The sequence below is a fragment of the Pleuronectes platessa genome, chromosome 5 (genome assembly GCF_947347685.1).
Source record: "Pleuronectes platessa chromosome 5, fPlePla1.1, whole genome shotgun sequence".
Taxonomy (NCBI): Eukaryota; Metazoa; Chordata; class Actinopteri; order Pleuronectiformes; family Pleuronectidae; genus Pleuronectes; species Pleuronectes platessa.
This window is the reverse complement of record NC_070630.1, coordinates 4,862,761-4,875,799: the sequence shown is the minus strand read 5'-3', so window position 1 is coordinate 4,875,799 and position 13,039 is coordinate 4,862,761. Positions and strand designations below refer to the sequence as shown.

General features: G+C 43.1%; 1 protein-coding gene across 1 annotated transcript in view; it reads left to right on the top strand.

Moving 5' to 3' along the window:
* Positions 1 to 7,304, top strand: part of gbe1b (glucan (1,4-alpha-), branching enzyme 1b) — a 79,222-nt gene extending 71,918 nt beyond the window's left edge. The window contains exon 16 of the mRNA XM_053422650.1: positions 6,301 to 7,304. Within this exon, the coding sequence (XP_053278625.1) occupies positions 6,301 to 6,363 (63 nt within the window). The 3' untranslated portion in view covers positions 6,364 to 7,304. The remainder of the gene's footprint in view (positions 1 to 6,300) is intronic.
* The last annotated feature ends 5,735 nt before the right edge of the window (positions 7,305 to 13,039 follow it).

Genomic DNA, 13,039 nt, shown 5'->3' with positions numbered 1-13,039 from the left:
AATGGGGAATGAAAGGAAGTGGGTGAAATGGAGCTGACAGAAATGCTTGGGACCCCAATGCACACACTGTATCACCTGTAGACACTCGTATAGAGGTTGCATGTTCAGACTGTAGTCTTGCATAAAGAGGCTCTTCTTCCTCCTCCTCCTCCTCCTCCTTCTACCTGGAGGTGATGAGAATAATCAGGTCGGGTGAACCTAGGGGGGCTGCAAAAGGTGCCCACACAAACCGTGATTAATTTAACAACTGTTGCTTTTTTACATCTGCACAAACGTGTCTTTTTTAAAAGTTCTCCAGCGTCCTCATTACAGAGCGATAATAAACTCTCATATCCTCGGCGAAGGCATCACTCCTCAGACTGAGGATGCACATAATTGGATGAAACCAGCGGAGTCGAGAGCACCGAGGGGGCGCGGTCCACTGTGGTGAACCTTGTGTACCTGTAACGCCCCCTGTTTACTAATCTGAAGCCGGACTCTTGTCTTTTGACATCTCTATGGTTCTTTCAGGCGTTTTCTATTTGAATTTTTCTTGAATTATAAAAAAGAGAAAGGCCTGCACCTTCCACAAAATAAACAAAAATAATAAGAAGACAGTAACTGTGCAGATGCTGAGCAGGCTTTGAAAGTAGTGGAATAGATGAACTAGTTGATTTCATGCTGTGTTTCAGTTTCAAATAATAATATTTCACTAGGAAAAAAAATGTGGTTCTTAAGATTAAAACTAATACGTTAGAGTTTTACACACAGCTCCTCCTGCTCAGCATCAGAGACGGTCGATGTGCTGCAGTTATCATTCATCCAACCATTGCTTCACCTCATATTATATTTAGTTTGAATGTAATGTTTCCCCTTGTCGTACATTGTTCTGCCGTAGTTTAGAATCAAGTGTTGATTGATGTGTGTTTAAACACTGCCTCCCCCCCCCCCCCAAACAGAGAGTCTTGCAAAACAAAACAACAGATGCTCATTGGAGTAAAGTTACAGTTTGAGTCTTTGATAACAGACACGACAGCACAAAACAATGCCAAGTGCCATGCTGACAATCATAACATCCAAAAGATATAACTCATATTAATCATATATCATTTATTAACAAACGAATGAAGCTATTAGTTGTAAACCCTAAAGAAAATGTACCTTATTAGATGTATCTCGACATTTGTTTAAAAAAAAAAATTGGTAATCTACACATATTCTTTCTAATAATAACACCAATGTCGGTGACTAGCTCTAAATAAAATTCCAATGTTAATATTTGTACCCATTAAATACAGACGATACTAATGTGTATTAAGTGGCTCCTCAATATTCTTAAAGTGTATTTGATTATCTGACGTAACAGGTTTTTATTGTTTTCACTTTCCTAAGTGTTTTTTTTTTAGGAATCGGTTCTCCGGCTCATTTCATTTCACCCTTGGTGATACGAGGAGAACGATGTTTTGATGATGTGTTGAAACAAGTTGCCGTGATGATGAATTAAAAACAGATGAAAAACGCACTCTTCTCTTTATGCAAATAAAAACATAGCTGCCGCTCAGCTTTTGTCTGAGAGATTTGACAGTTCGACGCTCCGGAGAATCTCTCTCATCAATAACTTCTCAAATTGAACGTTAAGAATTCATCAATCAAAACCCAAACTTGAGTTTGGGACCCTAAAATCCCCAAAGTGAGGAAAAATGTATCGTAACCTCTTCTGGTATTTGTCAAATTCACAGTTTTGTTTGAGCGTTATGGTGTCAGACGTAACACTAAGAAACACTGATGAGTAATTAGCCGCTCGGAAACCTTTTGATAAACTTTGCACGCTTCAAAGCGGTTGTCTCCTTTGACAGATTCACGGAGAAAAAAAAAGAAAATGAAGCTGAAGTGAGGAAAGAGTGTGGCGGGCTTGTTGCAAATGATCAAAAGACGCACATTTCCATCAGGGAGATCTGAGGCCTGCGTGTGTGTGAAGTAACCGAGTCAAAGTGTGACAAGACGCAGAAGACCTGCTCCACACTTAACTCACATATATGCAGCACTGTGAAGTCCCTATACGTGCATATGGAACATATACTGAACTGAGCCTGCATTCATCTGTAACGGGATATGATCGCGAGTGTGTGTTTACAGTGTGTGTGTGTGTGTGTGTGTGCGATGCAGATCAGGTCATTTAAACTTCTCTTTTAAAGTTTGTCCTGTAAATCTTCCCCTGAGCTGAAGACTGAAACACTGTCGCCTCAGAAAAGTTACGACGTGGAATCATGATCTTATTTTAAGTTTTTCCACTTTACTGAAGCTTCATTTAGCTTCTCTTTTTTTTTGTACCTCCACCCAAGGAGGTTATGTTTCCCTCAGACTGTAAATAAAGATCCACTGACTCTCACTTTCTTGACATTTCACCTGTTTTTTTATCGCGTCAAATTACGAATTAAAAAACAATTTAGCAGGAAAATGAGACATACTTCAGTGTGATTACATCTACAAAAAATTATCTTTAAACAATATCTATTTTTGATGTTTATTGTGACTTTTTATATTAGCCAATGTCCGCTCTGCAAACATGGAGGAGGCAGGGTTTCTGACATGTACTGCACACATCCACTAGGTGGCAAATGAGACACTTTGGCTTTACTTTTGGGAAAACGCCATGTCTCCCATCCATGTAGCGCAAATTATGCAAAAACGAATTTTCCCGAGACTTGTTGGAAGGAAGGAAATATGCCTGTGGGGAAAATCCAATAAATCTAAAATCTGGAAATAATAACAGACACATTTTTAGGATTATGGTTCCTTTATTTGAGCACTGGCTCAGTTTACCATCTAAGTCCGGTTTGTGTTGTTACTCACTCAGATCCTTGGTCTTTGCCTGAAGTACAAGCTGCATGAACAGAGGTGCTTAGCGGGAGCTGATCCTCGTTTAATGAAGAGAAACCGAGACATGTCTGGCGAGTTAAAGTGCACAGATATTCAGGCGGTGGTCTCACCGGCAGCCGGGGTCAGGAGACCGACACCTGGAGCATGAGATATTCCTGTGAAAGCACCTCATGAATCCTTTATCGGTGTGTTTGAACATTGATCAGATCCAGTATTAGCCTGAAGGCTGGACTCTGCTCTTGAAGGGAGAAGAATCTCTGAATCCTCACGTGTGAACTCGAGACGAGGGAGAGAGTGTCCATGAAACACAAGAAGTCAAAAAAAGGACAAACTGCCCTGGCTAACTTTCTCCCGACACAGCTCGTGAACTTCGTCTCATTTTGATTTGCCGCTCTGACATCAGCGATTGGGACCAATCATCCGATTTGCAAAGCTTTCGTTGTCTCAGTGAACTCTGTTGGATTCGACTGCTGCTGTTGCTTGGATATTGAAAATGTGGCTTGTGAGTGTTTTGTCGATGAAGAGATAAACACCTACTCCAAGTGACTCATCAGAAAGCAGCCGAGGGCTTCATGCACGTATTCACACGAGTCGAGTCCAGGTCCAGGTTGGATTTCTGCAAACTTTGTGCTACACAGATGAGAACCGTGTCTGACATGGCGTCTGAGAAAAGGATATTAATCCTCAATGATTGGATGAGTGATTGAATCAGATCTTATCAATGGTTAACCAGTAATGGGAAGTGATTAGCACTGGGAGATGATGAGGCTGCTGCAAACTGCTGCTCGCTGACACTGGAGCAGCCGTTAACCCCGGCTCAACCTGTGTGTTGACGTCCGTCCATTAGGTCCCCATCACCTGAATCCTACACACTGGACCTTTAAGACGGATGAAATGAATCTTCTGTTAACCGATAAAATGTTTTTTTATTCACGCGACAGATTCAAATTAGTACGAATCTAATTTGCACCTTTTCTGTTGTGAGGAGTAAAACGTCTTCCACCAAATTGCTGTGCCAACACCCGGGACACTCGTCTGCTCCCTGTCCCTCGGGTCGACTCGGGACTCGGTTTGTGTTTCTCTCTGTTTGGTGGAAGTGAAAGCTGTTGACACTTTCAAGGTTAGCCGCTTTCATCTAAACAGGTGCAATGATTCACTGCGCTGTCTCCCCCCCCCCCCCCCCCCTCTCTCTCTCTCTCTCTCTCTCTCTCTCTCTCTCTCTCTCTCTCTCTCTCTCTCTCTCTCTCTCTCTCCCCCTCTCTCTCTCTGCAGTGCTCCTGCGTGGAGACTCTCCCACTGTGACTGTTTAATTAGTCACCAGTGTCTGTGTCAGTGCTTCCAGCGCCGGGCTGCTCGACTCCCTCTGTGACAAACTGTTGCCAAAGAAACACATCCACAGGGCGCTCAGATCCACTGATGCCGAGGGGCGGCTCCCAGAGTTCGGGGGGGTGATTGAATTGTTTACAGCTCTGCTCTCTTTTTCACTTCTTTTTTTTTTTTTTTCGCGGGGAAACGCGGGATCGCTTTACGTCTGCTCGGCCGTTCCTCTGGCATTCATCTGAAATGACAAATGGTACACGATGGCTAGTCGCCTCCAAATGACACTGTGTGAATATCAAAAGGATTGATCAAACTCTTTTGAGTTTGCAATGTATATCCTCTGTATATACACGAGGTGTCTGACATTTCCACACTCGGTTCCCTCTCTGTTTTTTGTGCTGTGCTTATTTTTTGCTGACATATTTTTCCTCTTTCTTCAGGCCACTAGAGCTCAGGAGATTCTTTCAGCCGAGCGTATGCCCGCTGGCAGCCTGTAGCTTCACAGAATCCCAAAATTTACAGTTGATGCACAGCCAATATTTAGAGATGATGAAAGGCACGGTTATTGCATTGATCAGAGCGCTCAGAAATGAAAATTAGGATTTTCTTTTTTGCTTCCTCACTCCGGGCTGGGCTGCTCATTTGGAGATGGTTCACCCGAGTGCACAAGCTCATAATGCAACGTAATGCTAATGTAATGAATCTGAGACTGTTTAATCAATGATTGAGGAACGTGTCTTCTCCATAGATCCAGGTTTAAACTGAACTGCTGCAGCCCCAGTTCAGTGGCAGAGGCGGAGGCGGTGGTGACTCTTCATCTCACTGCAGATCTGCAACCCGCTCGTCTTCATGCAGCAGTTTCTGCTGCGTCATCTGTTTACGGTTTCCCAGGGAGGATTCCCAACTCAGCGTGGAAGTGACTGTTGAACATGACTCTGAGTTCAGAGGTTTATTAGGAATTCATTGGATACAAGGCGACGATCCTGTATTAGTCCAACTACAAGGACATTTGCAGTGTAGCAGAAACAAAGAGGATATTGAAAATATAAACATCTGTAAAATAGAATGATACTCGAGCACAAGCCGCCGAAATCCAGCCAAGCTGCACCAAATTGCTCACACTCGTTGATACGTTTCCCCTTCTGTGTGACTGACTCTATTCATCAAGATCCATTCATTATTCCCTGGGAATTCAGAGAACATGCAAACTCCACGTGAACAGAGAAAGGCCAAGCTGGGATTCTAATCAGAAACCACTTAAAGTTAGAAAAGTTGAAGAAGGTGGAAATAAAACCCTCAATCCACCCCGTTGTTCTGCATTTGCACCAAAACGTAATGGAGTCTCACTTGGCTCATGTTCCATCCTTCCACCAGGCTGCATGGAAATTCTGTGTTTTTATGCAATTCTGCTGACAAACAAGTCTATCAACAAACAAATCAACAAATGACGAGACAGAACCTCCTCGTCTGACGTAGAAAGAAACAATTTGGTAAACACATATGAACACAAGAACGTGTGAAACATAAGAAATACTGACTTCAATGCAAATAGAATCTCTCCAGTGTGAGCCGGGTGGATATTTCAGTTATAGACAGTTATAGAAATTGCAATTCAGCTGTATTATGGTGTATTTATGATCCCACAGAGCAGGGTAGTGACAGATAAAGGTTTGAAACCGGCTGACACCAGGCAGAATGCAAATGAAACTGCATGAATATGCTAATTAGCTCATAGTGTCATCAACTGACTCTTTTTCCGCTCTTTAGCTTCCATTGCAGCTGTTTACAGCGGTTTTCAACTAGGTCCTCATTTCCACCCACATATAGTCCAGCCATTTGTTGTAGTTTTTTTTTCTGTCTTTCTCTTTCTCCTTGTCTTCCTTTCCCCGTCTCACTGACCTTGATTGTGAGACGCAATCAGTTCTGATCATCAAGGCACCTCCAACTCTCTCACTCCTAAAAACAGGATAAACCGGAGGAGTCAGTCATCTCCAAAAATCGTTGATCACGTTAACGTCATTAATCTCCAATTGTCATCTCACTTTTCTCCCTGCTCTCTTCCCTCCCTGTGTCTCTCCCTCCCTCTCTCCCTCTCCCTCCCTCTCTCTCTCCCTCTCTCAGGTCTACATCCCCTGCAGAACAGCTATTGTCCTGGCCAACGAGGAGATAGATTACTGTTATTAGAGGATGATTGTCTCCACAGAGACGAGGATCGAGAATGGATTCCAACCCCGACTGAGTGTTAACAATCACCTCATCTTAAAGTGTCAACCTTGCGCGCCACCCAAACCCACTTTTTGAGTTTGAGTCTTTTCTGCTAAACGGGGAGAAGATTGTGAGCTTGTGTGCTTTCAAACACCAGCTGCAACATTAGATGCTGTGTAACCCCATTTGCTGCAGATTGGTCCATTTGGGCAGCGTCCAACATTACCAGCAGCTAGATGCTAAAACCCACAACCCTGCCGAGTCCATCCAGCACGAGCCAGCAGCCATTTATAGGCTCTGCTGACTCTGGTGTGTCGTCTGAAACACACAAACTGACAACTGTGGCCGAGCGGAGGAGAAGCAGAATCCTTACACATGATGAGAGCTCAGAGAAATGAGAATATTTTAGAACGTTAGGTTGTTTGATTATATTGTATTTAAATGCAAATAGTATTACGGTGTCAAAGACACGGAGCAATTTTTAGTTTCACCAGCACTTACGTCCACGTATTTAATCACTGAGTTGGTTGTTAATTTGCCTTGTGGGACGCATTAAAAATGTTGTAATTTGCACAAAATAATAAGATGCTTTGAATTATTACACTTTTAATGGGTGTCTGTAACAGTTGTGTTGTAATGTTTGAATTTATTCAGCTACCAGGAGCATTTATGTGGTTATTTATGGCCCCGTTATTAAGTCAGTAATTTGCAGTGGAAGCAAAGTGATAAAATCCCCTAATTTGGATTGTTCATAGACTGTAGTATATAATGCACTAGTAACTGAACCAACACAGAGTTTCCACTTTGCATTAAGTCGTGCACTGTTTCCTCCTGCAGTAGATCACATCAAGTCAATGTGTGTCGTGAAGATCAGCAAACTGTTCAAACTGCTAATTCAAATAAATTGATTCTGATCGTGATCATTTTGTGTGGCAGACAACTCTGGTTCATTTTTCACCATGTTCATGAGAAAGCTCAGCACATTCCACTGGGATTATTACAGAAAAACATAGAAAAAGCCCAAATCCTGTGTTTTTATCAATGTGAGAAGAGCATTTATTAACAAATACATTTATCTGTAAAGCACATTTAGAAACAATAGTTTTGTGCGGCGAAACCAAAGCAGTAAATATCATGAAGCAACACAATAAAAAAAAACCAAAACCCATTTAATAGACAGTAAGGTAGTAAAAGCAATAAGACCATAAAAATAAAATAAAAAAATGTCGTGCTGAGCAAAAAGCCAGGGGGGAATAAAAATGTGTTTTAAGACGGGCGGCGTAGGGGTCAGCCGGATGACACCATGTCCCCTGTGCTGCGACATTGATCTTGGGACAAACCAATAAGTCTTAACTGGTCAGCGGACCCTGAGTGACCTGGATGGGAGGGGGGGGGGGGGGGGGGGGGGTGGTTGTCAAAGGTCAGAGAGATGGTTTGGAGCTGTAGTCTATCGATTTGTAGGTGAACATTAAAATCTTAAATCAATCCTGCAACATGAAGGGAGGCCGGTGGAAGACGAGCTGCAGCAATCTGCACCAACTGTTGGAGAAGAGGTCCGGTAACACCAAAATAAATACATGAGAGTAGTATGAACTGATGTGAGACCTTTTAAAAATCATTCAAACCTCTAAAAGACTAGAGTGTCACTCAGTAGAGCTCATATACTTCAATAATCTCCTCAAATTCTGCATCTGTCATGTTTGTTCAGACTTAAAACTAATGAAGATTCATGTAAACTTGATTTCCTGAATCCACATTGTCTCGGCTAGTATTTACAATTATTTACAACTATTATAAAAGAAAATCCTACACCACTATGAAAGCACATTTAAATTTTTTTTTTTGGGGGGGGGTTATTTGGAAGATAAAAGAGGTAAAGAGATTTAAAAGGGTAAAAGGGATAAATATGTATGAACATTTTAAAATAAGTTAAGGAGAAAGATAATACAAATAAAATAGACGGATTTAATAATAATAGATTAAAAACTGGTGAAATCATAACCTCCTTGTTGGAGTTAAAAAGCAAGATTTGATCTCAGAATCCATCTAAATTAAAGTCATTTTTTAAAGTGGGTTTTACATATGATATCCCAGACACCACTGGTCAGTCTTACGCTCAATTTAAGTGAAAACCTTTGCGGCCGTCCGAGCTGTGATGTCGGTGAGAGACGGTCCATCAACGGTGCATCTTCATGTTTCACAGACAAGTAGGACGTGACCTGACCTGACCTCTAACGGAGGTATGTACGAGCTGAGGACCAGAGGTGACTGATCTGTCACAGCTGAACTCGCTCACTCAGGCACAGCGTCGTTTAAATTCTCTTTAAAACGACAGGTTCCCTCTTCTCAGGTTGTGTTTCTCAGACGACTGTGATAACTGATCGTGTCCTCTCTTGATTTTCCAGCCGTCTTCTTAAACTCCCCCTTTTTCCACCCATCCGAATTTCATTTGGAAACATTTTCAGGATTCAATCCGCGTTTTATAACAGTAATTCTGTTACGAGTAAAACAAGAGCTGACTGTGGGCAGCCCGGATAGAAGAGAATGCTTTGATTCACTGCGATCCACACCTACTGCATTAGTGCAGACTCTCAGTCATTTAAGCCGTGTATTGTAGCATATGGCAGGTTTTTGATCTTCCTCCCCTGCAGCTGAAGGAAAAAAACAACACATTTATATTCAGGACATTCCCCCTGTGTTTAGCCAAAAGTATCACGAGCGTGTCATTTCTTTTTGTGTGTCAGCAAAGCATTTAAAAAAAAAAGCCTTTTCTCCTCCTCTGAGTGAACCTCGAGCAACCAGGTCGGTATAAAGAAGTTTATCATCCCTCATCGGATCGGGTCATCGGCAGTTTACCTCTGCAGAAACTAATTGTCTGCATTTGTTTTTAAAAAGTGACTTCTGATGTCTGGTTCACAGCAACTATTGCAGCACATTTCTTTCACTATTATTATTAATGACAGTAAATCAGTGTCGAGCCACAAGAGACTCGGTGGAGCTCATCTCCCTCAGCGAGGCCCATCAGTCCCCTGAGTCTAATCCTGCTGCTCCATCACTCACCTTCATATCATTCTTTTAGATCCAAGAGCTGTTGAAATGTCAACAACAACTAAAATGTGCTACTTCTTAATGTTAAAGAATGTAAAGTGTTGTGTTAAACGGTCTAGAGGTGTTTGCATAATCCTGCGAACTAACAGACAAACAAAAAAACGCAGATCAAAACACAGACGGAGGTAATTCTGTGTTTGAAGACGGACAACGCATCTCCACCTCCTCCTGAATCCTGTCATCTCGCTGATCGGGGGAGGGATCTCGACCAATCGCAAGGCAGCCTCAGCTGTCAATCATGACATCTCAAATAACTAATTTAAAACCAAAGTTATCATAAGAATTCTCACTTGAGCATAAATCAGCGTGATACAAACTATGCCTACAATGAAAGAAATCTTTTTTGAGGAAATGTCCCATCCACTAACATGGAGGAGCTGGGATTTATGATACTACAGCCAGCCACTAGGGGGCGATGTAATTTCCCTTCGTCCATTTTAAATACAGTCTATGAGTTAAATCAACACAATAACTGCATGCTAGCTGTATACTAACATGCTTTCAGATGCATACATGGTTATTTCATCTCCATCCCCTGCAGATACGAATGCCAGGAAATATGCAGGACACACACACACACACACACACACACACTGAGCAGTAAAATCAGTTACATGGTTTTGTGTTTGTGTGTGTGTGTATGTGTGTGTGTGTGTGTGTGTGTGTGTGTGTGTGTGTGTCGTGTTGCACATGAGAAGATTTCCTAACCCTTAAAAGCAGCAGAGTGTATTCTGTGTTGTAACAGTTTGTCTTGTTTTTGTGTATTTCTCGTGAGCACACGAGGATAGAAATGCCTGGAGGGAGAGATGCAGTGGAATCCAATATTGTCGTAGTCAGAAGTGAAGCGATGACATGCACAAAGAGGATGTTCTCAGAGGCTGACCCGAGAGACACAACAAGTCAGGCAGTGGCTTCACCGCGCCCGCCGCTGCAGCTCTAATGTAAACACGCCTGTTGTGATGCACTCGATTCTGCGACTGGAGGTTTTCCTGATGAATGCTCTTTAATGCAGAGACAAGAGGAATTAGAAATGCAAAGTTTATTAGGTTAATTTGTGAAATGTTGGTTAGGTCACGTGAGGTTTGATGTAATCATTTTGGGGACAAACGCTGGCGGCTATTTGATGTTAGCGCTCAAATTCGGATTTAAAGCAACAAGATCCGTCATGAGAACATGAGTTTGTGACGTGGATGGTGTTTATATACCTTCTAGGAAAAAGCTGAAAACCCTGCTGAAATAGCCTGCAGAGAACGTCTTTAAGGTAATTATGTCTAATGGTTCTTTACCCACTGTGCTGCACTTTGACCGACAGAAATAATGGACCATTAAAGACACAAAATAAGAGAAGTGTGATTATTCTGTACTTTTCTCCCATTCTGTTATATAAAGAATAAAGTTCACCTTCCTTCTCCAGACCACTTGTTCTTTTCACTGCTGAGCATGTGGAGCAGGAGAAGCACATGTACTTTTCATCATTGTTTTTCTAAGAAGAGGTTGCCTGTGGTTCTCAGGAACAATCAGCTCCTGACGATTTGAGCACCTGGGGCACGCGGTATGGAACCTGATCCTTTCAAGACCGACTGGCTGCATTTTTCTCCAGGATTGAGACATTGTCCTACAGAACGTTTTCAGTCTCTCACGCGGTCAAAGGCGTCGCATTTCGGGGGTTGGTTTGGAGGAACACGGCTTCCACACCGGCGGACAGTGGATACAAAATGGAAAAAGATTTGATTTGGAGTAGCCACGTGTACATTGGAGTTGAGCAGAGCTAAACAGTGGTGATACATGAAATTCACATTTTTAAGGTTATTTTTACATTTTGGTGTTGTTTGTAGAATCATTCATTGAAAGCATGAGAGTGTCGCTGATTGAATATTTTCAGCAAACCAGCAAATTTCTCCCAGAATGTCTTAATATTCATTCTGTGTCATTATGAGGATTTGGGGGGGGTGGGGGGGGGGTCCTTTGTGTCCTGGATCAACCTGACTGGACTGGTTGTAGTTTAAATGTGGTTGAGACGGTTGTTAACGGCTCTTATAGAAAGTATATCAGGCAGAGGGACGAGTGTGCTGATATTCTCTTTTGTCATTAATAACATTCCGTTTTTTCGTGTTATGCAAAACACTGGCAGTGACTGGTTCCAGTGCAGATCTTCAGGACCCCCAGTGCCGCTTGTTTTCTATTGTACAAGGTAATTAACCGCATCCTCCTGGTGTCTCACGTCTATTCTGTCCTCATTAAAACGGCTTGAATGAAAACCACCAGCGCTGGAGCTCCTGAGCAGCAGAACAGGGAAATAATGTATAGAGTGAGAACTGCATTGACACGGAATCCACCGGCTGTCGTCCATGAACGTGGGTTAGATGCAGGGGAGGTTTCAGACGATCCAACAGAAGTGGTACTGTGTCTAAAAGGAGCAAAAATGCTGCAATATCTGGAGGGGGGGGGGGTGGTGGGGGGGAGCGTGCAAGTATTTATTTTCGAAGTACTTCCTCCTCCGAGGTCCCACAGGAGCTGCATTACTTCAAAATCACCTTAGAGCACTGACTCCCATTTATCAAGGCGATCCACAATTGGCCCACAGGGTGAGCGGCAGTCAACCATAAATCCAGAAATGTCAGATAAGGCAGCATATACAGCACTTCTCTCACCAATTACGTCTCTGCGAGCTCTGATACATGTAGTAGTTATAGTCAAAGCAAAGAAGGGAATCATGAAGCGGCCGATCCCCAGCTGATCGCAACAACCTCTGCAGTTAGTCCCTGCGAGGCCCCAGGAATCACTGATCTATAGCTGGAGGGAATCTCTCCATCCCAGGCTGCACGGAGCCCCGGCTTCTGCTGACTGCCGGATCCCCTTATATCGATAATCCCAAATCCTGGAGCAGGAGTTTAGGTCTCTGCTCATATATCGAGCATCGGGCCGAGGTAAGAGGATCACGACGTGGTGCAGCGGCGTTCTCCAGCCCCAGCAGGGAACTTGGGAGAATAGAGCGTGACAGCTTTGTTTCCCCCCACTGAGAATTTGGGAAACTTTCACATGCGACGCAATAATCACCCTCTGCTGACGTGAGGAAGACGAGGAAGGAGGAACAGCAGGGGGAAGATGTCAACATATGCATACTGACACGGAGCCAAATTTCAAAATTAAGACGTGACTGCAGGGTGTGTGTGTGTGTGTGTGTGTGTGTGTGTGTGCTGGTGTGTGATGGCCATCCAGGAGGCCTCAAGGAGACGGCTGCAGCAGGACGAGCATGGAGGCAGCATGCGCTTGTCCACAGCGCCACCCAATGGTCGCAAATAGATGACCCTTGAAAAAAAGGGAGCATTTATAACCTGATCCTCCCTTTTTCTTTTCTTTTTTTTCACAGCTGCATGGAGTCACAAACAGCTGGGCGGACTTAGGGCAACACCTGCCTATTGGTCAAAAGTGTCAGGTCTATTGTGAGGAAACCAGTGCTGCACCTTCTCTTTGAGGTCGGCCATTATCGAAGGTGACACCAAGGTTTTTACACTTGTATCCAATGTTCATTGACAGAGAACGCAGG